Source organism: Lagopus muta, chromosome 4 (assembly GCF_023343835.1).
Source record: "Lagopus muta isolate bLagMut1 chromosome 4, bLagMut1 primary, whole genome shotgun sequence".
NCBI classification, from domain to species: domain Eukaryota; kingdom Metazoa; phylum Chordata; class Aves; order Galliformes; family Phasianidae; genus Lagopus; species Lagopus muta.
The window spans coordinates 14,975,435-15,002,790 of NC_064436.1; the positions used below are offsets into that span (position 1 = coordinate 14,975,435).

General features: G+C 41.7%; 1 protein-coding gene across 6 annotated transcripts in view; it reads left to right on the top strand.

The window, feature by feature from the left end:
* Positions 1 to 25,509, top strand: part of SLC20A2 (solute carrier family 20 member 2) — a 57,222-nt gene extending 31,713 nt beyond the window's left edge. For 4 of the 6 annotated variants that reach the window (XM_048942266.1, XM_048942265.1, XM_048942264.1 and 1 more), the window contains 8 exons: positions 938 to 1,023; positions 2,589 to 2,685; positions 4,687 to 4,803; positions 5,479 to 5,682; positions 7,076 to 7,664; positions 18,718 to 18,903; positions 19,585 to 19,669; positions 24,036 to 25,509. In XM_048942266.1, the coding sequence (XP_048798223.1) occupies positions 938 to 1,023; positions 2,589 to 2,685; positions 4,687 to 4,803; positions 5,479 to 5,682; positions 7,076 to 7,664; positions 18,718 to 18,903; positions 19,585 to 19,669; positions 24,036 to 24,200 (1,529 nt within the window). In that variant the 3' untranslated portion in view covers positions 24,201 to 25,509. Of the gene's footprint in view, positions 1 to 937; positions 1,024 to 2,588; positions 2,686 to 4,686; positions 4,804 to 5,478; positions 5,683 to 7,075; positions 7,665 to 18,717; positions 18,904 to 19,584; positions 19,670 to 20,151; positions 20,380 to 24,035 lie in introns of all 6 variants that reach the window. The other 2 variants (XM_048942270.1, XM_048942269.1) reach the window with 2 other exon arrangements.
* The last annotated feature ends 1,847 nt before the right edge of the window (positions 25,510 to 27,356 follow it).

Here is a 27,356-nt window from a genome sequence, read left to right on the forward strand (position 1 = left end):
TGAGCAACATGAATGCCCATAGTCATGTGTCTCCACCCACCAGATCCAGGAAGGTGGAAGCTGAGTGCACAGCACATGTTTACATCACAGTCTCCCACTGCCACCATCAGCACGGCCAAGCAGGGATGTCAGGAAGGGTTCTGTATTGTTTTGGAAGCCTTGTAACCCAAGTCACATCCTGAATGCTGCATTAAAAAGACTCAAGGTTGAAGGCACAGGAATACAGTTGAGCTTTAAAGAAGTTTTAGCAATGTGTATTTTTTTGTAGTTCTGTCAAAAGTAAAATGAAGTTTTTAGTGAGCTTGGAATAACAGCAGAATCAACCTGTTAGCTGTGTCACAAACAATAAGTGAATCTGGATGAGATTTCCAGAGCTTTGCCCTAATCCTGTTTTATTGAAATCAGTGGGAGTTTTGCCACCCACTTCTGTTAAATTAGTACTGAACATTTGCAAATCTTGCCCGCAAAAAAATTTCTGTGCATTGTTCTCTGCAACTGATGCTTCTGTGGCATTTCGGAAATTGAGACTCTTACCCTGTGAGCCGTATGACATCCTGATAGATGCAGTTGCTTGCCACTTGCTTGCACCCTTCGCAGTTATGGTGATCAGGAATTTTTAGTAATTCTCTTAGTCAACTCTGCATCAGCTCAGATAATTTTTTCCTGATTAATTTGATCATTAAACTTGCAAAGTTATTTGGAAATGTTTTGGCTGATGTTTCTAATAGTGCCTACCAGTAGTTTGACTTTCATGAGTGTCAGTGGAAATTGAGCTGCTCCAGTTGTAAGTAAATATCTGAAACATTCCAGTTGTACAAGAGCAGTTTTGAATGCATTGCTCATTGATTACTAACTTCTTGACTATTATACGAGTTAATTATGCTATATATTTCATGTTCTTTTCTGTCTTTTTTTTTTTTTTTTTTTCTCAACACAGTTGCCTCTTGGTTTATTTCCCCACTGTTGTCTGGCTTGATGTCTGGAGTACTTTTTGTGTTGATTAGATTCTTCATTCTAAAGAAGGTAAACAAATTCCATCATTATAATGAGTGCCTGATACAAAGGCTATGTTCTGGCCCATCATTTGAATGTGGATATTTCCACAGAGTTGAAAGTTTGTGGCTTGCTTTTTGGATAGGAGACCAGTCATTCTTTACCTAGCCATTGGAACTCTGTTTGCTCTTAGCAATTCTGAAAGCTCAGATTAAGTAACAAAAAGCATATTTGAAGCTTAGAAAGTGCTATGCAAGTGCATCATAAGCTAATTCATGTAGTATGTTCTGTTTCATTGAAAGATTATACTTTGCTGCTTTATTAGTACAAATATTTCAGTGTTGATTTAGCTTCATGGTAACAATTCAAACTGTTATTTATAAAGAATAGTTCTCACTGGGAGATACTTTCATTAATATTTCAGAGAAATTTTAAGCTTTTGTTTTCTTGTGTATCAGATATTAGAAGATGGGCATCTGTTTATTTACTAGATTCTCATGAAACCTGAATCAATGGGTTTTAGTGACCTCAGTCAGCTTTGAGGTAGTATTAGTCCATATATCTCTGGTGTGGAAGATGACTTTCTTCCCACCAGCAGAGACTGGAAACCAGAACACTTTTGTCTGTTCTTTTCATTTCTCTCACACTATTCAATTTGCTAAAATAGGTGGTACAGCACATGACAAGGACCTAAAATAAGGGATACCATGTTAGTGGTTATGCAGGGAACTTAAATAGATGAGGAACTAATTCTTTTGCTATAAATAGCACCACCTGTAACCTCAGCTTCATCATTCTTTAGTTCTGATGTAAATAAACATCAGTGATAAAAGCAGGTGGCAAATTTGAACGGACACAGCTTTGAATTTAAATGACTTGGTCTGCATAAAGGGTGAGATACTGTAGGGAAAAAGTTCCCATTCAAAAACTTCACAACTCAGTAAATTAATCATCAAAATCACATGAACATGCCCTTGTGCATGTACTCCTGGTGTCTCTGCATGACTTTAGGAAACAAAATCTGGCCAGCCACCCCTTAGCTTCATCAGGCTCTTCCCAGCTATGTAGAGCCCATCAAAAGGCCAAGGCTCTCTTTTCACAAGGGCTTTTTCCATGCATTGCATTGTGCGTTCCCTCAGCACTGTCAGCTGAGCCTCTGCTTGTGAGCACCAGGGACACAAGGGTGCACAGCTGCTTGCCTTCTGTGCCCATTGCTGAGCTCTGTGCTGGGCAGTGAAGCACGGTGACATGCCTGCTTCAGTTAAAGTGCTTAGTCTGGCAGCCAGGATAGCCCCCTGCAAAGTAAAATGCTCACAGAAAGAAGTTTGCCTCCAGGTCAACCAACAGGTCTGCAGCAGACCTGAAGCTACAAGAACAGTGTCAGGCTTCCCCAAAATACTGGTGCTTGCCAAGACCATCTCTGGAGGTTTGACTGTAACCACCCAGGTCAACATCCTTTCCTCACCATCCACATGAAGGCTCCACCTGCTTGGCACTGGCTTGGGAGGATGTATTTTCCTTATGTTGGTTCATGTTTATATTAATCTGTTGGAAAACCTAGCTAATGCTTCCTTTTTTTCCTGATTTTTCTGCAGGAAGACCCTGTGCCCAATGGTCTTCGTGCACTTCCAGTTTTCTATGCTGCTACCATAGCTATTAATGTGTTCTCCATCATGTACACGGGGGCACCAGGTGAGCAAGCTGTCTGCAGCCAGAGGCACGGCTGGGAGGTTTCCTGCAGTTGTGTTGTTGCATTGATTGTGGATAACAGTGTTCCACCAGTGTGCTTTTAGGTAGCTGTAAACGCTACATTGCTACTTCTTTTATTAGGAGTTCACAAGGGCAAGAGTAAAATGTACTTGCATGCATTCTTCTATGTGTACTTGTGTTATTGTGATTCCCCCCTGAACACTGTTTAGTGCAGATGGGCACAGCTATAACAAATTCCCTTTTTAGAGGAAAGAGAAATATCAACCTGCCGGCTTTGGCTTTATAAATCTGATGTGCAAATATGTAGAGCAAGGAGGGAAGATCCAGAGCAGTCTGGTAGGCTGTGTGTGCTCCTAATGCTATAGCTCCACTGAAACCAGCAGAGTCATGGTTCTGACGAATCTGGCACAGAGCCTATTAATTAAATATACTTCTTTATTTCCCTTCGGTGATAAGGAGCCCACAGTCTTTTCTGCATTTAATACATCTTCTGTCTTGGGTGCTTTTCATTGCAACTCAGTAGAAGGAAATGATACCTCATTTTTCTGACTTTAACTACATTTGTATTTTTGTTTTTGTCTATTTATGTATTTTAACATGTTTCTATACTTATATGCTTTTATTTGCATGTATATGTTTATATGCTTGCACTTATGTGTTCATGTTTAAATTTGCTTAAGCAATGAGTATTTAGACATAACCTTGCAGTAAGATAGTTCAGAAAGAAGTGTTCAATTCTCTCAACTACATTCCTGAAGAGTCTGGTCACTGAACATTATCTTTAGATTAGATCATTGCCCTGGAGCAGTGAATGATCACACAATTGGAAAGAGACTCCAATCTTTAATATGCCCCCTGAATTAAGAAAACGGGTTTAGAAAGTAACCTTTTGTGAATGGAAATCTGTTTTCTCTAAAATGTGCTGTACTAAATGTACTAGACAAATGCATTTGTTAAGCTGTGGTTGATAGTGTAGCATTAGTGAAATTAACAAAAAGCTTGCAAAGTTCCCACTTTGAGGGAAGCATAATTCAACTGTTCTTTTTTCTTGAGTCAAAATCCTCACTGGATGGATATCCAAGATGTTTCACAGTAAATCAGCTGTATAACCAACATTTCCTGACTAATTGTTTTGCAGAAGTAGGTCAGGCAGTCTGCAGTGACTCATTAAGCAAAATAAATGAAATAAGAATCTTAATGTCCCTTCTGTTTCAGCTAAGCAGTCTCTAAAGTGTGTGAGTGAAAAGGTGGGATTCCATTTTTGATATGCAGAGAATACGCGTTTAAAACATATGTCTATTCTCTATCGCCTCTACTCTGTCAGCATTTACGAAGAAGTATGAATCAACAACATAAGTTGCAAGATAAGCATGCAATGATGGAACAGAAGGGTCAGAGTCCAGGCTCTTTCTTCATCAAGGGCCTGATCACACTGGTTAAATGAACAAGAGCAAGGAGATCTCTTGGGAGGATGGAAGCCAGGTGGTTTTAAAGGAGTACAAGTTGTTTGCAGTTTCACATAGCAGGACTGGAGCCTCGGTTCAGAAGTGACACACGAAGCTATTATTATAAGCAGATAATGGCTTAGATTAAGCTAAGCAGCAGGTTATATTGACCAGAGCAGAGGTCAGGTAAATACTTAACCTAATGGGCAACAGAGTTTAACATGCATTAGTATATACAGTAGTGACAAACTAGTTTTGTAGCCCTGATATGGATGTTTTGCCACTGACTTCTTTGGAAATGAGGTCATTGGGGGGTAACAAATTGCTTGTAGGATCGGTCCCATAAATGTTAGCAGGTCAGCTAGACCTTTGAATATTGCACTTATATGACATATTCGTGTTAAAAATGAGCAACTCATTCATGCTGGGTTTGAATACATGGCAAACATGGGCTTTTGCAAGTCTGATGTTCCACTGCTTGAGATAAATAAGTCAAGTTAATTTACAGTTTGCTTGGGTTTTGCTTTTGTCTTCACAGTACTTGGACTGGTACTGCCAATGTGGGCTATTGCTCTGATATCACTCGGCGTGTCCTTAGTATTTGCTGTCTTAGTTTGGATTTTTGTATGCCCCTGGATGAAAAGAAAAATAGAAAGTAAGTACTTGATTGATGAAATGTGAATGATTTCAAATTGTGGAGAGTTTCAATTCAGTACTGAAGTGCCCTTGAAATGTCATCTAGTCTTGTCCTCAGGCAGGGCGTGCTGAAGCTGTTCCTCGTGTATTTATGTAACCTGCTCCTAAAAACCTGCAGTGGAAGAAATTCAAAACCTCTTTAGGCAATCCACTGCAGTGCTTATGCCTTCCAGAGTCTAGCAGAAACAGGAAAATAAATCCTGGAATATAATCCATTTTATGTTTTGGTAAGGAAATATTTAAGAGAAAAATCTGGCAGAATGATTATCTTCAAGTTACTAACTTCACAGTGAGCTGGACTGATCGCAGCTTTTACTTTTACAGTCTTTTACTTGTTTGCTTTGCTACTTTCAGCAAATAGAGCATTGCAAAATCAGAGATAAGTTTCGGTTTTCATTAATTAATGAGCAGCTTGGTGCTTCACGTCAGGTACCTGTGCTGGTGAAGTTATAGAATGCTTTAGCATTTTCTTAGTTGAATTTAACAAAGCTAAGTGTTAGAAATAAATAATGCGTAATAAACAGAGCCAAGCTACTGTATCCATGTGGATCTGTTCCATTGAGGCAAACAGTGGAAACATAAGCAGTGTGACAGAGAGGCTGAGTTTAGAATTACAGTTCTGTTATTTCATTAGGCCGGTTAAAGAAAGATGCTGCACTGTCAAGGATATCAGATGAAAGTCTTGATAAAATTCAAGATGAAGAAACACCAGTCTTTAAAGAGCTTCCCGGTGCCAAAGCGTCTGATGAGAGCTCAGTTCCCCTCACTGGCTCAGTAACAGAAGCTGCTGGGGCATCAGATACTATTGCAAATGGAAACCATCCACGTGTACCTTATGGTAAGAAACTAAGACAGACAACAGTCTTCTTGTTTTGATAGCAAGCTTTGCTGCATGTAAGTCTGTATCATAAATGGTAAGTTAGTGTTTGGGATGTTCGGCCCTAATCCCTCTTCACCACCTGTGGAGAAAAATTCTCATTTATAAATGACATTTTCTATAGAGAGCCTGAAAACAGTTTGGTTTGGTTGCCTGTGCATTTTATGAAAGCAGTACTTACTTTCCTTCCTGCTTTACTTGCTGTTCTTAATGATATTTCTATCCTTTTAAGCAGTGGAAAAATACAGAGAACATAAACAAGCTGATGTTTGGAGGTTAAGTGCAGTATAAAGATTACTAGCAGGAGATGAAAAGATTTGGGTTTTAGTTGACGAATGTATGACCATTTGGAGCATGTCCGTTAGAAAAATCTCACTGTTTTCTGAACATATATTCATCAGAGGTATGTTTGTGTGCATAAAGCCCTTTTTGTTCCGTGTGGTGGCATCACCCCTCTCCCACCAATTTGGAGTCAGCTGACTCTCATATCATTTTACTAATGTCTATGCAACCCCATAATTTGGTAAGTAAACGCCTGAGGTATTCAGCTGACTCTCACAAAATCAAAGGAGCCACGGTGGGAAGCTCTTTGAGCATGAGCTTCCACTTCAAAACCAGATAAAACAGTTCTGAATGTTGCACAGCGGTAATTTGAGTTTCTTCAGAAATATTGGCTTAGCTGTGATAGGTCTTCTACAGCAGACATTGATGTTAAATGCGTATGGTAGGAATAACTACGTTGATAGAAATAAAATAAGCAAAATATTTGAATAGCTGAAGAAATATTTTTTGCAGAAAGTGAGCTTTTTGTTTTCTGTTCTGTTAAATTATTTTTGAGTCGTGTAAATGTTTTTTAAATATAGGGGTTTTTGAAATGTGACCTCATATTCAGTATCAAATTGCAGAAAGACCAACTTTCCTGACATACTTACACATATTCAAAGTAAAGAAAACCTCAGAAAAGATCTTACTTTACAGATAAGGAATTTTTACATCACTGAGTTTTCAAAAAAATAGAGGTCTTGGGCTTCAAATATCACCTTTGAGTGGCGGGTCCAAATGACTTACTGCAGGTCCTCCCAAATGTTTGTGGAAGATCCAGTGCTGGAACAAAGGTGTTTGTTTTAATATACTTTCGATGCAATCCCAACTTTTGATGGGAGAATTTATTTTGCAGTGGATTAACTCTTTGCTTGTTCAAAGCATGTATTGCGAATTAGCCTTCTTTGTCCCATATCCTGTGAAGGCTTTCCTTTTTTAGCCATTTCCTCTTGTTTTTTCATCTTGTGAAGTGGGAGGGGGTTTCAAAATTGCATTTCATAGAAATAACATCTCCAAATCTCTGCTTTTTTAGGAAGAGCCTTTTCTATGACGCACACTTCTGTGAAATCCCCTGTCTCTAATGGCACTTTCAGCTTTGATGGCCAGGTGAGGAGTGATGGCCATGTCTATCACACTGTGCACAAAGACTCAGGTTTATACAAAGACTTGCTACACAAAATGCACCTGGACAGGTCCACTGATGAGAAGCCTGCTCAAGAAAACAACTACAAACTGTTACGACGCAACAATAGCTATACCTGCTATACAGCTGCTATCTGTGGCATGCCTGTGCATTCCTCATTTAAGGCAGCAGATACATCGACTCCCGAGGACAGTGAGAAGTTAGTAGGAGACACGGTGTCCTACTCTAAGAAACGAGTTCGCTATGACAGCTACTCCAGCTATTGCAACGCAGTGGCTGAGGCAGAAATTGAGGCGGAGGAGGGTGGAGTGGAAATGAAGTTGGCCTCTGAACTCGCAGATTCTAACAGGCCCCCAGAAGATCCGGTGGAAGAGGACAAGGAAGAGAAGGACACGTCTCAGGTCCATCTGCTCTTCCACTTCCTCCAGATCTTAACAGCCTGTTTCGGATCCTTTGCCCATGGAGGGAATGATGTCAGGTAAGAGTGTGAGATTGTACAAACCAGCAATTTTATAATCTAAGTGCTTGGAGCAAGGTTTGATAGCTGGTCAGAAAACTTATTTCCGCAGGCAGATGGTAATCGGCATTGTATTTTCAAAGATTGTTATGCTGATGTCCACAGTGCTTTTTACAAGTTTGGCTGCTAGGTCTATAGCTTCTTTTCTTCTCAAAGGCAACATCTTTTCTCAGCTAAGAAACTGTGTAGTAGCTAGGTTAATTCAGGCTTAAGCACTGAGAGTCCCCCAGAAGATAGATGCCCTGGCATACTGACCACTCTAAAAACAAACAAGGCAGTCGCTGTCCTGCAAAGTTCACAGCCTATTTTAACTACAACAATGGCGACCAACAGCAAGTGACAAGTTTAGGCTATTTTTGTAATTAGATGAATTTGTTCTCTCATTGTATCACATGACAAAAAGAGATCCATGAAGAATGTCTTTCTTTGGATTGCTGCAGCCTTTATAAAGTTCCTTTTGCTTTGGGTATTCCAGGCACAAAGAAGGTCAAGGACTATGTGAGGTGGTATACCACTGAATAGCCTGGAAACTGTAACAAGCCTTAATGTTATTTTAAAGTTTATAAACGCAACACTTCTCCACCTGGCATAACTCTCTTACCAAACTGAATGTTGTTGCTAACCCTGAGGATCCCTGGCCATGTTTCTGTGCCTTGTGCAAGGAGAGGACATGAACTGGGACAAATTTCCTCGTTGCTCAGTTAGAAGATTCTCCTGACGCAGTTCTGATACGCAGGAGTTTTATCTGGAACTGCTATCACTGCTGAATTGCTCCTTTTTCTGACAGAAGAAGCCAATCGGTTCATCTCTCAGTCATTTGGCTTAAGAATATCTGTCTTCAAAGGCTGTGGCATTAACATCATTTTCAAGTAATAAAGAAAAAGGGTCATCCTCTGAGAGTCTTACCTCCTGTTTGTATTCACTCAGCCAACAAAATCTTGGAATTGGCCTTAGAAATAGTTTATCTGCATCTTTTTGCCATCCACTGCCTGATCATATCCTGTCAGAAAAACACCCTTACAGAGAGACAGTGTCTCTTTACTCTTTTGCCCATCTCTTTCCTTGCTTTTCTTTTTTACTCCATGACATACAAGACTTTTGACCAAAGGACTCAGGAAGTAGGCTCAGGGTGGAGCATTTTATGCCTTCCTCAATTGCTCATCTGCTTACCAAATAGCTTTATCTGCACAGACGTGCTGCGCCCTACCCTCTCAGTGGGTGAAGGGTGGTTTGCATGCTTTTCCTATGGGAAAATTTTTTCCTTTAGGATTGGGCTGAACTGCCTATTCCCCATGTGTGCACTGATCCACATGATAATGCTCCTGCAGAGATTTCCTGTGACAGCCTGCTCAGAGGGACTGACTGTAGAAGCAGCAGTCTGTTGGGTTAAGCTTGGGCCATCCTGAGTCCCCTTCTTGCTGAACGCTCACAGTTTTAGATGTGAGTTACTGGTGTCAGTTTCAACATTTGCAACAGGGCTTTACAGCAATCATAGCTTTCATAGCCCTCCTTAGGCATCTGTGCAAATACTGTCCCACACAGCAAGGAGAACAGTTATCGCTCCTAGCTGTTGTCAGCTGCCCAATTTAACTCACAGCTCATCTCAAAAACACTTAAAAAAAACGTCTGTGCTCTCCTCATCCATCCAGCGTCCTGGGAATTCAGAATAATGCTTTTTGAAGAGCCTTCTTGTCCTCACTTTTGCTACTGCTCTCTTCATTACAGGGATCTGGCTCTGAGAAGGATGCCTTCTGTCTGTGATGATGATGTCTTCCCTCTGGATCAGAGGGCAGCATTGTGACTTTCTTTTCCCTTGGATGTTTCCCACTGATCAGAACTTGTGCTCAAGCACTCTGAGCAGGAGCAAAGGCCCATGGAGGAGTGTACCAAAGTTCTGGCAGAGGCCAATGGCAGGTGCAAACAGGAAGATCATAGAGGAAGAGCAAACAGTACTAATATTACTTCTCACGTATTCCTTCTCCCAGCATCTGTAGCTGAGAGGCTGCTTGCCTCAGAGCTTTTTGTCTGCAGCTCTCCTTTGATAGCTTTCTATTCTAGGGCTTTGTCCCATTACTTTCTGAGCCCTTTTTGTTTCTTTGCTCATGCTGAAGATTTGTTGCCTGTTAACTGTTGTGTATATGGGAGCTGTCCTTTTCTTGCTGCACTTTCTGCATCTCTTCTAGGTTGCCTTTCTGCAACTGAAAGGAGAAGAGACATGCCCACGCAGGGTATGGATCTGAAATTTGTATTCCTTTTTTCATTCGCCGCTCCTTTTGTAATAACTTGTGAAGCCTCTTTGTCATTTGTAAAGAGCTGAAGTGCTATTTGAATAGATTTACTCGCCATTTCTGGTTTTCTCTTGCTCCCTTTTAGCTGGTTATTAATCCCTAAGAGAGGCTTTCCTGTCATCTCATGACAACTTAATTTCTGTAAGGGCCCTTACTGAAGGACCCTGTCAAAATCCAAGCACAGAGCATTCGTTAAGTCAAGGAGGCAGCACTTGGTTATGTCAAGATTTCTCTTGTGTCAGATAATCTTGAGCTGAGCGTCTAACTTTTGTAGCAGATGAATGGCTTTCCTTTGCCCCTCTTCTGGGGAAAGACCATTGTGGGAAGTTTGCACTCTACAACAGTAAGTACCTGTGATGCTCACGTGTGCTCTCTAACTGATGTCTAAAGGTATTCCTTGAGAACTAATATGTTCTTGCAAGCACCGCTTGCCTTTTCTGCCAGCAGATGAAGGTAGAAATAGTTAGAAGTGAACTGTAAGGAATGCAGTCCATTCAAAAATCAAATTTTGAGTTATCATAGAATCATGGAATGATTTGGGTTGAAAGAGACCTTAAAGATGACCTAGTTCCAGCCCTGCTGCCATGGGTAGGACACTTGCCTCTGTATCAGATTGCTCAAAGCCCATCCAACCTGGTGCTGAACACCAGGCATGGGGCATTCACAGTTTCTCTGGCCAGCGTGTTCCAGAGCCTCACCACCCCCCTTAGTAAAGAATTTATTCCTAATGTCTCATCTAAATCTACCATCTTTTCGCCTGAAGCCATTACCCTTTGTCCTATCACTACACTCCCTCATAAAGATTCCTTTCCCAGTCTTCCTGTAGTGCCCCCCCTTTAAGTACCAGTAGGCTGCTATGAAGTCCCCATTGGTAGTTGGTAGAAACTGGACAGGATGAAAAATGAAGTTCAGACCCTGTTTGATGGTGCTCTGTTATGCCAATAGCATAGTTCCCCCAGAATTTTCCATTTAGGCTGGCTTGCTGCCTTTCCTTTCCTTTCCTGAAAATTCATGTTTTTTAATGTTTTGCAGATCTGTACTTATTTCTGTCAGTGTGATCCTCCCAGACTTGCTAGCAAGCGTGTCTTTTTATTAAACACATTTCATTCCAAGATCTCTTAAGCTGAATTCATGTAATTGCAAAACCAAAGAACAAGCTAGCTCATTTTGTCAGAGCTGCTAAAAATGCAAGCTGGTCATGGATCTAAGATCTTATCCCAGGTTGCAAATGAATCCTTTCTTGCAGATTTACTGAGTTCCAACTAGCTCATGGAAGCTAAAGACAAAAATGTTGAGTTGGTAAAATGCTCTAGGGATGCAGATTTCTGTCCTGTTGATTGTGTAGCACAGATATTTTACCTGTCTGCGTGTCTAGCAGAGCAGAAGATTTCTTACTGGGCTTTTGGCTCCTCAACATATTACATAAAGATCTGCAGAGCTTAGGAGACAATGTGTAGTTTTAAAAATAAGGGAGCAGAACCTCACTAGTAGCATGGCTTTCTGTCCACATTTCTGTGTGAAAGCAAGCCTTGGCAACCTGTCTTCCATCACTCTCTGCTATTTTTCCTCCTGTCTTCCTCATTCCTCTTCCTCCGCTCATTTTGAGTGGTGCTGCTGCTTTCCTATTCTTTCTCATCCTCAAATCCTGACATGAAAATCCTGCTTGCTTCTGCATTTAATTTTAAACTCCTCACTCATACATTCAGGGCAGCACCTACTTCATCCACAGCTTATTCCTTGGATTTGCCTTCTCTGTTCTCTTTTTTTTTTGTCTCAGAACTGTCCCTCCTCACACTTTTTCTGTTTATTTTCCATCAGGCTGTTTGCTATTATCCTAGGGATGGACAGGAGCAGATGAGAGGAGCAAAGAGAGACAAATTAAAAGCTGATAGAAAACAAGTGCAACTTGCAGGTTGTTAAATGGTTACAATAAAAGGTAGCAGCATATGGTATGGACTGAGCCACGATACTGCTCTGAAACTCTTGATGGAGCAGAGGTGCCTCGTATGGTTTGGATAGCAGTGTAGCGAGCAAAAAAATCATATGTGAATTTCCCTTGTTTCATTCTGCAGTCCTTTCCCCTGGACCTGGGAGAACTGAATCAGTAGTTTGCATTTGACTGTAGAGCTAACTCAGCATAAGAGTAGATAGACCTCAGTTTCTTCAGAGCTCTTCTCTGCCATTCAGTGTTGCAATGATACCTATCAGCAGAGATAGCAATTGCTATCTCTGGGCACTGATGTTTGTCACTGGAGTTATGGCCAGCGGCTGCAGGGATCCTTGCCAAGGCAGCTGTATGTTAAAAGGAGCAGGGAGCCATGGTGACTCCTTATTTGGCAGCCTGCTCAGTTCAGACCATCCCTTCCTGCTGCAATACTCATAGGCATGGTGTTGGGGATGCTGGAGCTCTTCCAGGGCCAGGACTAACTGAGCCGGGCTCAGAGCCTTGTGACACTCCGATGCACATGGGCTGAATGAAATCTAAAGAATTTAAAATCCCAACGAAATGTATTGGGACAGACCCTCTGAAAAAATGTTGTTGTTGGACTTAATCAGTGGCGCTGAGCGAGCAGGTCATACTGGCTTGGCATTCGAGCACAAAGGAGCACGTCAGGTCATTGCAAGGGCAACAGGAGAATAAAAAGGGCAGGATGGAAAAAAAAACCTGGGCCAGGAGCGTGACATGGGGAAAGCTGCCAGCTTCCTAAACGCTTGTTCAGAGCCAGCTTTCCAGAGAAGCTAGGCTTTATTGGTCATCAGGGATTATATGCACCTATGGTTGTGCTGGACCAAGCGCATTTCTGTATTTCTGTAAGCACAGTTTTGTTCAGCAGGAATCCTGGTGATCCGCAGTTCAGTGCCACAACCATGGCAGCCTGCAGTTACTGTATAGATGCAGACAGGGGAAGAACCACCAAAGCTGTAGGGCTGATGCTGCATAACAAAGCCTGAGTTAGTCCTTTCTTGAAAGCCAGGGAAGTTTCAGAGCTATTTTAGAGCTAAAGTACTTTGTATATTTCTAAAAATTATTTCAGTGTCTTAGAAGCTGAATCTCTACCAGATAAGGAATATATTGTTACTCAAAGTGACGCGAATGAAACTAGGAAAGATCTGCTTGCCCAAACATAGATGAAGGAAACTTCTCCTTTCCCCATCCCTACAGGCTTAACTGGACTTACGGGTCAGAGCACACCAGCAGCACTGGGACTCACCTTTTCCCCTCTTCTCAGAGTAGATGCAATGAAATGAAAGGAGCAAAGGGCCAGAACATCGTCAGTATCTCACTGCACACAGAGCGCTTAGTGGGATTCGGTTTCCCTGCTGAATAAGGGATCTACAGGAGATATAATGAGGCCAGATTACAAAATAAACATTTCTTATTTCCTCCCTGAGAGCTGCAACCAAGATCACTTAGAGTATTTTGGAAGCTAATCTGTCTGTTACTACTGAGAGCAGCCTGAAATCTGATTTCTTTGGTTTTCAATAGCAGAATGTCCTGAAAGTACAGCTGATCTCCTGAGTAGGTTTGGATCTTGTGTCTTGAATTACCCAGCTAAGTGCCTCTGTAGCAGTGCCATCACATCCTTGCCACACAGGCCAGTGAGAGCAGAGCAGAAAGAGACTATTATCTCTCCTTTTGCCAGAATCACACAGCACAGACATTTTTGGGAATGGCTTGTCCCTACTGGGGTGCAATTGCTCAATGCCATTTGGGGAGAGGCATTTCCTTCCCGTGTGTCTTTACCAACCTTGCCTCTCCAAGAGGTAGGAGTGGCAGGAATGTGTATTCCTGTGATGCAGTGAGTAGTAAAATGTATTTCATCTTTTCCTGCAGCCTGCAGGGATTTATGTTTCAGGGCCACCATTTACAGTGCACACTGATGAGCTATAGGAAGAAACATGTGGTTTTTATGACTCAAAACACACCCAATGCTTGCACATCATGGGGCACAGCTGTGACACACAGTTGTCATACAATGGTGTGTACACATACTATGATACACAGTTCTGGAGGTTTTTGGAAGTAGGTTAAAAGCAAGAGCCCTTTCTTGATAATCTGAGATCTTTGGAGATTAGGATGTGTTTTTTGCTGTTGGCACACCACATGGGCAAACTTTCCTTGCAGTGTTTATCAGTTATGTGATGTCTCCGAGCATGATGGCAGTATAGAACAAAAATGTATCATCCCACTTAATTTCCCAGTTGAAGTTTAGAGGCAAGTTTACTGTCATTTGTGAAAGCCTGTTTTGGAAAATACTTGAATGAATGGGAAATTTGTGACTGTATGTGTAATACTGGAAGTTTAATATGTATTTCTCAGCTTTTTGCCCATAATTGAGTCTGAATCAGCAATAGTGTATGCACTAAGCTTCTTCCAGTCAACCTGAAAAAATGGCAAAAACACAATCTGACTTTCAGGTAGCAAAGAATCAAAGCACGGTCATCACGTAGCCGGCAGCTCACAGATTGTAACAGAGACCTTAGTCAGTCTAGCATTGAACTACAATTAGATTTTCTTTTTGAGCCAATCACTAACATAAGAAGTAGCTAGGAAGTAGAGTGTTGCTAGTTCACAAAATATTATGGCAAGTTGCATGAGGTTTGGTGATTTACAGAGTTCTCAACTGGTAATATCCTTTCACTTCTGAAAAAATTTTTTTACTTAAAAAAAAAAAGTTGTAATCTTTGTTCCTATAAAGAACTGGACATGTGACCCAAAAGCACATAAAAATCTCTACTTGCATGCATGTGTGTGCATGTATGTTTGCATGGCAGACTGCTTATTTCTAAGCCTGTCTCATGACAGCTGAATGTTTTTTGTTATTGGTGGTAATACTATCTGTCTCTCAGGGGAGAAGCGAAGCCAACTCTATTTATAGTTCAGATGAACTGTCAAGTATTGTCTTTCACAACAGTTTTATAAATGCTCTGGGACAGATTCTCAACTGGCACAAATGAGCAGGAAAAGAGAAGTCATGCCAATTTATGTTAGTTGAGAAAGCTAAAAGATAACCAGGAAGATCAGCAAGCACTTCGGAAATGGTCCAAGCTGCTTGACTGTGCCATAGTGACACGTGTCTGTGAGCGCAAGTGCTGCTGTAGGTGTTTGCTAGTTCTGGATCATGCATTTCAGGTGGCAGGCAGCTTGACACCTCTCATGCAGCCAAGACCAGCAGAAATAGTAAAAACTAGGAGTGGAGAGCATGCTTCATGGCAGACTCAGGGCTGGGACTCTCTTGCTATAATGTGTTGTAAATGCAGCATAAAATTAACTTGCATTGGAATCCTCTTTTGCTCAGTGAATAAATGCGTATTATGACATTGATTTGTAGATATAGGAAACTAAAGTAGCACCCCAACAGGGTCTGTGTTATCTTGGCTTTTAGATGCAAAACTAGGTTATGCAGTAATGTGCTCCAAAGCATCCCAGTTGCATAGGAACCTAATGGCAGTTTTACAAAGAGATAGAAGCAGATGGAGGCACAGACCCACTTGGTGACCACCTCAGGCCTTTTTCTTTTTTCTCTTATCTTCACCCTCTAAACTACCGTGAAGAAGACTTTCCCAGGTAGGAACTCCAGCACAAAAACACAGTGGTTAAAGCAAGTAAAAGAGCTGCCATGGGAGGATAAGAGAAAATCACAAATTCAAAATACTTGTGAAATGAGTCTTGGCCAAACACTTGGAAGATTTTAGGTCTGCTTTTCTTCTGATCATATCTTGAATCAAATGAGACGGGTGGGAAATATTTGCAAACCACATCCTAACATAGCCCATATCATGGTTCAACTGCTTAGTCACTCAGCTGCAGGAGACGTCTGTTCACCACAGAAGGTCTTAAAACAAAAAAAGTTAAAAAAGTCTTTTAACAACTTATTACTGATGTGTTATATCTCTCTTACTCTCCTGTTGGGAATGGTTATCTTCCATTGATGAACTCTTCCTAGTCCCAAGGATGGCTGGTTGCACATGGTAATAGCAGTGTCTTGAAGATGACACATGGTGTACCAAGATCCTAATCTCGGCAGTTTGTAAATCAGATTTATTCATTGATAACTTTTTGGCAGTTTTGTGGTGGGACAAGGCCGATGGCTTCATCTCCAGGTGTTTCCCACTTGGCACAGGAAGCTCTGATACCACAAGTCCCTGGGACTGGACCTGCTGAACAAACCCAGAAGCCATGCAGGTAGTGGATTGGAGACCCTGGCTCCACACCACTGCCGGTTTGCTGCTTCATGGTAGCCTCTTGCAGGTATTCAGTCTGAGAGATACGGTTGTTCCTAGGAATTGAATGTTTAAGCCAAATTGAAAAAAATAGATAGAGAAGAGAAATATCTATGTGGTGTAAATAGCTACCCAGTGGTGTAGATACCCATGCATGACAATGCAGTTAATTACCTTTTTGACTTCTAAATATACACTGATCCAGTGCTCCTCTGTTCTCTTTCCGTCCAGAGATGGTATCAGAAGTGCTGCCCTCTGTGGTTTGGTACGGTCTCCTCCGATCTGCAGCATTATCCTCTTCAATCCTCCATAGCTAGGTACAAGTCAGTGGAGTTTTGCCTCGCCCTCTCCTGCCACAATAAGAAAATAAGCTTTTCTTTGAGGATCAGGATTAGTTGATTCGCAGATTTGTAGCATTTGCAAATAATTAAAACTGGATTTTGGTACAAAAGACCATCGTTTTCTGCTGTTGTTTTTGAAGCCTTTTCTGTCTTCCCATTTACATTAGGACTGACAGTCAGGAATCAGTGCCTGGGCTTGCTCCAAAGGTACTTGTTATTCTCCACGGGAAGTTTGTCCCTATGTCATTCACCATGATAAGAAGGGAAAATCAGGTTTTTTTTTCCTTTACTCATCAGATGTTTTAGTCACTCTCATCCACAGCTGCCTTCATTAGTTGAAGGTACAGTGAATTACCTTTAATAAGGCATTAAAACATGCATGTAATTTAATGTACACCTGCAAACAGTGGCCAAGAAGTTGCAAGTCAACTTAAAAATAATAGAAATGCTTAGTTCATGTATCTTTTCTACCTTCAAGACAAAGCAATTCTTGCTTTCAGGCACTAAAGCATGACTGTACTTATGCATTCACAAAATTCAGCAAATCAAATGTATATTCAGGTGTTGAGATAGAGCAGAATGTCAAGGTATATTTGTTAGTAGAATTCACTTTATTTAAAAAGCATTTATTTCTTCATTCCAGTTTCTTCAAACCCACTGGATTTTATTATTCATGTTAGCTCACTAATTTGTTTCCAGCATTTTTCTCAAAATCTTTAAGAATTATTCATTCCTTTTTGTACCAGAGAGTGTTTTCAAGCACTTTTGTTTGCCTTGCTGTTTGACTGTTGTGTATGTTTACAAGGCAGAATGTCTTCCTGTTCACTTTTCTGCAGGGGCACTTCTCAGTTTTAGGGTCTGGTTGCACATGGACCAGGAGAACGGAAGGAGGTGTTCTGTTGCTCAGACATGCTGTGCTGGCAGTACTGAGGACTTGGCTGTTAGTGTGCAACCTCTTCTAGTTTTCAACTAAATGATTGACTGTAGGTTGCGGTGGCTTACTTTGCTCAACAATTGACATTAAAAATGTCCCTTGTTCCAACTCTGTGCTTTGGAGCAAGACCAGCAGCTAAACTGAGACAGGGTGAGCATAGCTGTTGGTGCTGCACGTGTCATTCACCACCAGGGCTCTCTGTTATCACTTTTCAAAGAAGGGAGCTTCCTGTTCCTATTCAAATTTTGTGAACGACATTGGGCAGGTTTGTGCTGCTCTTTTTGTTATTTAGATTTACTTACAATACTGCCTTGCTCTTTATGCTTTTACAATTTGTGCTAAATGCAACTCTGCAGGGCAAGTTTGGTTTTAGTGAAGACTGCCAAAAAAAAAGAGTAATGTCAAAGTTTTTATCTGTTTTTTGTTTTTGTTTTTGTTTTTGTTTTTGTATTAAAGCCTCTACAATAACTGGGTGCCAGCTTCCAAGTTTTTCTGCTAACTCTCGTTCTGAGAAATGTCATGTGTTTTTTCAGAAGTCTTCCTTCAGGCACTGGAGCGCGAGTAAGGCACCCATATCCTGCAGCATGCCTTTGGAGTGGGGACTTCAGTGTCACTGAATTTCCATGGATTTCTAGACAGCAGTAGCAGGATAGTGAAATGAGCTTATGCCAGCTCAATGTCACCAAGCAGTTCTCTCTGATCCAGACTGATCAGTTATGCAGTGCATTTGGAGTCACCTTCCCAGCCTCATTCTTCTCATATCTCTAAAAGTTGCAGCTTATCAGACTAGATAATAGCTACATCTTCTCTAAAATTCTCTAGAATTATTCATTAATTTCCCTCTTTGACAAAAGATCATTTAAGTCTTGAATTTTAAAGATGCAGAGCTCTTGAATTGGTAGACTTTCAGTTAACTTCAGTATGATACTGAAAATGCTGCTTTTTGTCCCAGAACAGACATGTAAGATATTACCAACTCTGACATTTCTGGAAATGATTTATTAAAAGTGAATTGTTTTCAGCACTTGCTATAGTTATCAGTGGTGAGGTGACATCTGAAAAAGCAACATGATAAGAGTCCACTGCTGCAGTCTTCACAAGTGGAGTGTTGCTTGTAGGGTCAGCAGTTCTGCACACACTATGAAGAAAAATCAAGTACAAAAAATTCCCTTTGAAGGCAATTAGCTACATTTTTATAACTTGAGTGATGTTCTTTTTTTTTCCAGTAATGCAATCGGTCCCCTTGTTGCACTCTGGCTAATCTATGAACAAGGTGGTGTCATGCAAGAAGCATCAACTCCTGTCTGGCTGCTGTTTTATGGAGGGGTTGGGATCTGCGTGGGTCTCTGGGTCTGGGGCAGAAGAGTTATCCAGACTATGGGTAAAGACCTCACTCCAATCACACCCTCAAGGTAGGTGCTCAGTTGTCATTATGCTGGCTGATCTTTGTTCTGTCTGAGAAACTGCTGTGGCAGTACTTTGCTGGTTTTGCTGTACTTTAATGATAACCTGGCTTCGATTTCTGTGTCTTTCTAAAAAATGAGAAAGAAGTGAAAGAAAGGAAGGATGGAAAAAAAAAAGAGAGAGAGAAAGAGAAAATTGAAAAATATGTATATACTTGTAAACTAATACAGAGTGAGTTTGAGGTGTGGAGGTCTGTGTGAACAGAATCTTCTGCAGATGACTTGACTAACGTGGCACAAGGTATATGTGGAAATTGTGAGGTTACAGTGGCTTTCCTGGTGTGCTTCAGACTATTTAAAAGCTGTGTATTCATTACAGTAATTTTTGTCCTTGGTACATATTAGACCTCTACTGATGCTTAACCAAATCACTAATCAGGCGTGATTCACTGCAGCATAACATAGCAAAAGCTCCTGACGCAATGAGCCGTGCCACCAGTTACTGGAGGTGACTAGCTCATACTATTTCCATTATTCAGCAGTTCCTTGTTCTCTTTATTTGTATGACAAAAATCAGGTGGAGATAAATGGTTGAAGAAAACACAGGTAAGACTTTGGCAGACCGCACGTGGTATCAGTCCGAGCTGATGCAAAGAGTGATTGTGAAGTGTTTTCTTATGCTTCCCGCAGTGGATTCACTATTGAGTTGGCTTCGGCGTTCACAGTTGTGGTAGCTTCCAATGTTGGACTTCCTGTCAGTACTACACACTGCAAGGTATGCCTTCGCCGAGCGACTGCAGTCAGGGCAGTCTGGACTATTCATCTTTAACTATGCTGCTCAGATCAGTGGATAATGGCACGTTTATGCAAGGGAAGTGTGGCAAAGGGAAAACAGCTCTTTAAAAAAAAAAAAAGATTCCAAATATTGCGTTGACGTCACAGTAAAGCTGTTGCAATTGGGCATGGCAGCCACCAGAGTGTGAACTCCTTTAGCTGTGGTTGAAGAAAAACATTGCTTACCAACACGTGAGCTCACTTTAAAGTAAACAATTGCAGGGGCATCTGGCAGTGAAAAGCCTGGTTTCCTCCAAAGGTGCCATTTGAACCTGGTCGTGTAGCATTTCTCCCTTGTTCAGAGGCTGCGCACCATTCATCATTTATACTTCACTTTCTTGATAAGTGCATGGCATGGGATTTCCTGCATATAACTCTTTTACTACAGGTTTTCCATATGTCTTTTTTTTTATTTCTTCACAGTGGATTTTGCATTGAAGTAATGTGTGCGCTAACGGTACTTGTAGCCTCAAATGTGGGTATTCCAATAAGCTCCACCCATTGCAAGGTATTGGAGTTTGCAGTGACCCCATCAGTAAATCACATCACTAGGACAAACCATAACAAAATACGAGATATACCGATTGCTGCAGATTGCCTTCACTACGCGATGCACCACGCAGACAAAACACCATAGACTGTGTAAAGCAGGTACAGCTGAGCAAAGTCAGCATTACAAGTAATTGCACAAAAGTCTGGAATGTCTTTGATCCTTGCTTAGTCGTATTGAACTAATATAGCCTTCTTAAAATAACATAGGCTCGTGGTTTGTGTGATCCGGGTTACATGTAGTTTAGAGCTGCTTGTATAAAAAAAAACAGCGTTACATCCTTACGCTAATAATTTAATTTCTTTCTTCTATTAAACCAATGCATCCTCACTTTTGTGCATTATAACACAGAATACAGTCTGTCTTTTATATATAAATATATATACACACATATATGTTTTTAAAAGCCCAGCCTGAAGTATAGATAAGATTAATAAAGTTGTGTCACATACTATAGGAGGTAACCTGTGTAGAGGCTTGTAGACATCACAGAGCTTTTGGACATTTGCACTGCAGAAGAACACAGTGGGAATTTGGAATTTGATTCCCCAGGAAATTCATGAGTCCAGTATAATTTTTGCCTTCCCTTTGCTTTCCCATGGACTTCTTAGGCACTCAGAGCTGGCTGAATGCGTCACCTTCCTGTAGGGCGTGGTGAGGATCCCCAAAGCCAAAGCTGCCAGGCGCTCTGCTTTGAGATGTACCAGTAAACCCTAGCAGAGCCAGATCCTGAGGGATTCAGTTCTGCACCTGGGGGGCCTTGGAGCCCTCCCAGCTCTGCCAGGGCAGGTTTTTGGGGCTCACTGCTCTGCAATGCAGCAGGCAGGCAGTGAGATACTGGGCTTACTCACCAGTGGCATTGAAAGAATCTTAAAATCCACAAATCTCACAGAACACCCAGAGTTAGTTCAATTGGCCTCTTCTAGTAAAAACTACTTCTTCAGAAAGCTCCTGAGTTGCAAAATCATTTATTTCTTTCTTCTGTCGAGTCCTTTGATCAGTAGCCAAGCCTGGACTGTTTTGAAAGGCTGTTCCCAGTGTTGGCCTAACTGGTTCCTCTGATTCAAGCAGGGAAAAAGTTTGTAACACATGAACCACTTGTGAAAATGGTAGCTCCAAAACACCTCCCTTTCAGCTGACTCAAAGTCAAATGCCCAATGAAGAATTTGCCAGGGAGAATAATGCAGCTTTGATTATCTGCACTGTGTGCCTGGAGCCTTCTAGTCAGCCATCAGAAAAGAGAAAATGCACTTTGGTGCAGACAAATAGACCAACTTTAAATGCAAAAGGGAAATTTCTTGGAAGCCATCAGCTAATGAGAGGGCTGTGTTAGAATGTATTCACTGACTCAACACAGTCAAAGGCTTGGTCTTTTTGAAGGGCAGGGCACATTAACTCTTCAAAAAATGCTTCCATTAAAGTAATTAATGTGGTTAAGTCTTCACCTCCTACCTGCAGCTTGTTATGTATAATTAGATAGGTTGTTCTTAGTGGGAGGATCTACCTCCTAACAGGATTAGGTTGTTCTAGAACATCATGCTACTACACCAACTCAGTGTTTCAGCAAAACAAAACTGTGAGTTGAGAGATAAATTGGTCAAGGGCCCAGTGAAGGCATAAGAGAATGATTATCTATCATTCACTCCATGGGAAAATGTCTCCCTGACAGCATTGCCAGCTCCTCCATCTTTCCCTATGGAATTTGCTGCAGACACATCAAAGAAGCGGTTACCATTGAGACAGAAGTGTCTTTTTTTTTCAGTCAGCAGAAACATGATTTCACCTGTTCAGCCTGCCTTGAGGTTAGCATGGAAAAGCCAGTGTGCTGTGAATGCATGCCTCCCCATTCTGCTGCCCAGGTAGGCAAGCAGCCAGTGCTGGGTGCCTGTTGTTTACTGTAAAATGTGAGATCTACAAACAGGTGCTTCTCAGCTGTAACACACTGAGAAAAACAGAGTGCAGGAGGTAGGTGCTTTTTCTGTGCAAAAATAACTTTGTTGAGGTCACACTGCCGGATCTATTTTGCTGTTATTTCGGGTGTTGTAAACACTCTCTGTGTTGCTATTAACAGAGTTATGGTAGTTTGGGTATTATTTTGATGCACCACTGCACAGGAATTTCCTGTTGATCTGCTCTGAGCAGAGCATACTGAAGGCAAACTGCACTGGTTTCAAACCAATCTCGAAGTAGATGTCATCTGAAATTCCACAGAAGGTGTAGTTGCCCTACACCGAAGTTTTAGCTACTCTCCTAACCTTTAGTCCATCTGAATTACTATTAATCAACTAAACTTTGATGATGTTTAAAACAAATTACCAATGCCATCATTGCTGATACCTTTTAAATTTCAGGAAGGACTCAGAGATTACCGTATGTAGATTTCAGGCTTGCTCAATAAGCATCGCTTCTTGTTGTAGCATGTCACACTGGTGCTAAAATGTAAAGCAGAGCCTAACCACTGAGCTGCTGGAAAAGTACTGTTTCCCTGGATAAACACCTGAGATGTTCAGAAGCTGGGAGTTCCTTTTTGCTGGGCAAGGTTCTGCTTTTTCTCGAGATCCCTGCAAGCCACATACAGACAGGCCACATGCTCCCCCAGCTAAGCACAGCCTAGCACATTGTCCAGTCCTGATGTATTCAGATTAAATATTATCTAGCAAATTTCATTATTAGATCAGGTCGACCTACAGACAAAACGAAACAATCTTTTAGTTTTATTCCCTCAGATGTATACCTCCTGTAAAGCATGATCCTTCATGTAATTTCACACAGTCTTGAAGTTGACCTTCAAAGCGTTGGGTCCACTCCTCTGTGGGGACAGACATCTCATGCTTTCTTTAAAGCAAGTCCTTTCAAGTCCCAGAACATCAACTTCAGATTTTCCTTGTTCTGTCAAAGGAGCATTTGATTCAGTGATATGAGAGTGATAGGGTTGTCAAGGAAGTGCTTTTGCCTCTAAAAAGAGAGGTTAGGCAGCAGTTAGAAGTTACGTAGGTATTAACAAAGATGTGGATCAGATATCCTCTCCTATCATGCTCCAGCATTTATAATTTCCCTGGCTCCACACATCAGTTGCTTGTAGCCTATAGACAGGGACTAGTTTTCCCATTAAGAAAATGAATAAGGAAGAGGAAGCAGGGATGTCATTTCAGCCTGCAGGAAGGGAGCATAAGCCTGGTTGTGTTTTTGAGTTTCAGTTCCTTCAAAACTGAATATTCTTTCCACATTCTTTAATACTTTACTACCTGCTTTGAATAGACATGTATGAGTCTACATTGTTTTGTTAGTGGCAGAGTGGCCATAATAACATGAAGGGTTTACACCCAAGTTCATGAACTGGAAACACATTTGAAGGAATAAATGACAGACAGATAGTAGCTGTACCTTTGCTGCAGCATGTTTTATCTGAAACGCTAATCTCCTCAGCTGCCCTGTTAGTGTCTGTGAGGATATTTTCCCCACCTGAAGCCAAGCTTCTTGATATTCCTGTAATTTGCATGCCTCACATCCGGCTGATGTGTTCATCTGCAGGGAGGATGTTAGCTCTGGGTGCTTTGCTTGGTGGCTTGTCTAGAAAGGCTGACTTTCTGTGGAGGGCTTGACTGAGGGCAGCCATCATCACCAGAAGCTCTATATCTCAGTGCGCCGGTTTCGAGCATCGCCTGGTATCAGCTGACTGGCATTGGTGCAGACATGGTGCAGGAACTGGGACATACCCCTCACATCTCTTCTTTCTCTCTCCTCCCACTCTTACAAGGTGGGCTCCGTGGTGGCCGTCGGCTGGATCCGCTCCAAGAAAGCTGTTGACTGGCGCCTCTTCCGCAACATCTTCCTTGCCTGGTTTGTGACTGTCCCGGTGGCTGGCTTGTTCAGTGCAGGGGTAATGGCACTGCTGATGTATGGTATCCTACCTTACGTCTGAAGAGCCACAAACAGGGGAAGTAGCCAAGCTAGGATTAAGGGAAGAAGCGTTCCCATGAAAGGACCGGTCGGAGAGAATCCATCTTCCATATCTAACTTCTTATCTACTGTACATAACAATGTGTCATATTGGTGACATGGTGATGTGGTGCCATTTCTTATGTATTAAATAAATATATATGCATATAGTAGGTAACAATACCTAAGTTATATTATTAGTGGGGTGAAAATAATTGCCTAGAATTTAATATTTAGAAAAAAAAAATTGTACATAGTGTATCATTTTGGTGGCAATTTTTTAATCTTTTGAAGAGAAGTATGGATTAGGAAATGTTTCTTGTCCATTTGATATAAGAAGCGAGGTACAGGACTGCGTAACACATGAATTTTTTTAAAGCTACTAAGATACTGGAACAAAATGTGCATAAAGTGCTTTTCATAAGATAACTGTTCATATCATATTGATCTTGGTGTATCATAGCATAATGGTTATGGCTTTGTAAATACTTACAAACAGTAACTCTTAAATGGTGCATTTCCCTTATATATTTTGGATAAGAAAGTTTAGGAAGTACCAAAGAAGCAGGGGAATAGCTTGCCAATAGTACATTCTTGTCTACACGTGTGGATGTGTGTTGTGTTTCTTCACCTCTAATTTAACACTATTTTCACCAAGCTACCAATAGCCAGGCTCTTCCCATCTTAATGTAATTAAAAACAAAAACAAAACAAAAAAGCACACAAAAAAGTTTGTTCTACTTGTTGTTGCTTAGTAGGCAGAACACTGTTGTCCACGCTAGCTGGCAGTCCACTGACTTTGTTTTGTGAAGTGTCTCACTTCTTACTTTCCACCTTTCCCTCAAGCCCCTGTCCCATTGCCCTGCCATCATTCTCAGTGCCAGCACAGACCATCAGTCTTCTCTGACTCTGTCCAGTGAGCCATGGCTGCCTGCCTTCTGGTACAGGAGTGGGGCTGCCTGGCATGACTGCGGGGCCACAAAACCCACTCAGCCCCACTCTTATGGCTGGGGGCTTTGGCTGTTGGTGGCCAGCACTCGGGATGCAATTCCTCATGGCAGCTCAGGGGACTTGATGCAGGAGGTGGTGAACTAATCCCTGCACAGCTTCGGGAAGCACACTTGGGTGAAGGTTACTGTTTGGTGGGTGGGAGGCAAAGGGCAAGGGGTGTCTGGAAGAGGTTTGGGAATCTCTTACTGTTTAAATGCTGCTAAAATTTTGATAAACGGTCTTGGTACTCCATTGTGACTTTTCCATTGGTCATTCATACTAAATTTATAATAAAAGATAAACAGCCCCAATCACTTTTTACCTGTCATTTTTTAAGTGTTCCTCATCTGTGTTAGCCATGCTGGGGAAGGGCACCGAAGCAGGAAAAGCTCACCGACCCATGCCGTCTCCAAGGTGATGTGTCTGCGCTGCTGACCACAAGCAATGTATGCTGCTCCCAGGGATATCTGAGATGAATTTGAAAAATTGGAAGGTCCTGGAAAGTTGGACAAAGAAAAGGAAAGTATGAGGTTCTGTTGCCTTCTGGGGCATCGTTTGCAAGCAGCAGGGCAGAATTTAGAAGAGGATACCTGTAAGAATAACTCAAGGGAGGGTGAGGAAGAAACAATGACACCATTTTGGCATACCATCATATATGAAAAACAATGCATACAGCTCAAAAATCAGAACATGGTCCTAGAGTCAAAACTGCAGCCCTGTACCGCAGCCAATACCCAAATACACAATAACTGCCTACTGTAATCTACTCAGCTAGAGCCAGTTTGGGTGATAGCTACCACATGTGCTGAAGCTGGGGCCAGGTCAGGAGCAGACCAGCTTCACCCCAAGACTCCTAACCTCATCCCTCATCCCACCATTTTCATGTTATATTATTTAAGTAAGTTAAAGAATTGTAGGTGCCTCCACAGATCTAGTCCAACCCCCATGCCAAAGCAGGTTCACTAGAGTAGGCTGGGCGGGAAACTATCCAGGAGGGTTTTACATATCTCCAGAGGAGACTGTCAGTCTCTCTGAGTAGCCTGATCCAGCGTTCTCTCACCCTTGCAGTAAAGGTTTTTCCTCATGTCTGTATGGAAATTCCTGTGTTCCAGTTTGTGCTCATTGACCCTTGTTCTGTTACTGGGCATCACTGAAAAGAGCCTGTCCCCATTCTCTTGAGACCTGGCTTTTAGATATTTACAAGCATGACAAGATCTCCCCTCAGTCTTCTCCTCTCAGGATGAACTGTCCCAGGTCTCTCAGCCTTTCTTCAAAAGGAAGATGCTCCAGGCCCCTCATAATCTTTGTGACCCCTCACTGTACTCCCTCTAGAAGTCCTCTGTCTTGAACTGAAGGAGCACAGAACTGGACACAGTACTCCAGATGTAGCCTCATGAGGACAGAATAGAAGGGGAAAGAACCTCTCCCTTGATCTGCTAGCCATGCACTTTTTAATGCAGTCCAGGATCACGCTGTCTTGCTTGTCTACTAGGGCACACTGCTGGCTCATGGCTAACCTACTTTCCACCAGGACACTCAGATCCACTCTGTGCTGTACATCACACCTGCAGTGATCTAAAATATGAATCTTGCAAGCCTGAAGCTTTTTGAAGCTTCTTGAACAGATCAACCTCTTGAAGTAGAATGGTTAGTAGAATGGAAATAGTATAGTTGCAGTATCACCTTTCATTAGCAAAAGGTTTAACATTTTCACCTGTGAAGCGTGAAGTGTGGTGATTTTAATGTAATCACCGATAGGGTTGCTAGTGTCTATCTTAGCACCAAAGAGATAACTACCAAAGGAGCCCTAATACCAGAAAGATGCTTAATTTTACATGTAATCAATTATAATCAGAACATGAAGGTGAGGACTTTCACTTACACAAAGAATTTTTACCAAGATGGGTAATTAAACGTGCTAGAAAACCTAGCGTAACCCCTACCCACTTTCCCTACCAGTCTAGATGCTTGTTAATATATTTAATACACTTTTTCTTTCCCTCCACAATTAGCACACACACACTGTTCTTTCTTAACATGTACATCTTTACAATCCTATAGCTAATCCAAGAGACAGCAACAAAACTATCTAGCCCCTCTCAAAAGAGCAGAATGTTTATATTCTGTCCCTTCTTCTTCCAGTATTCAG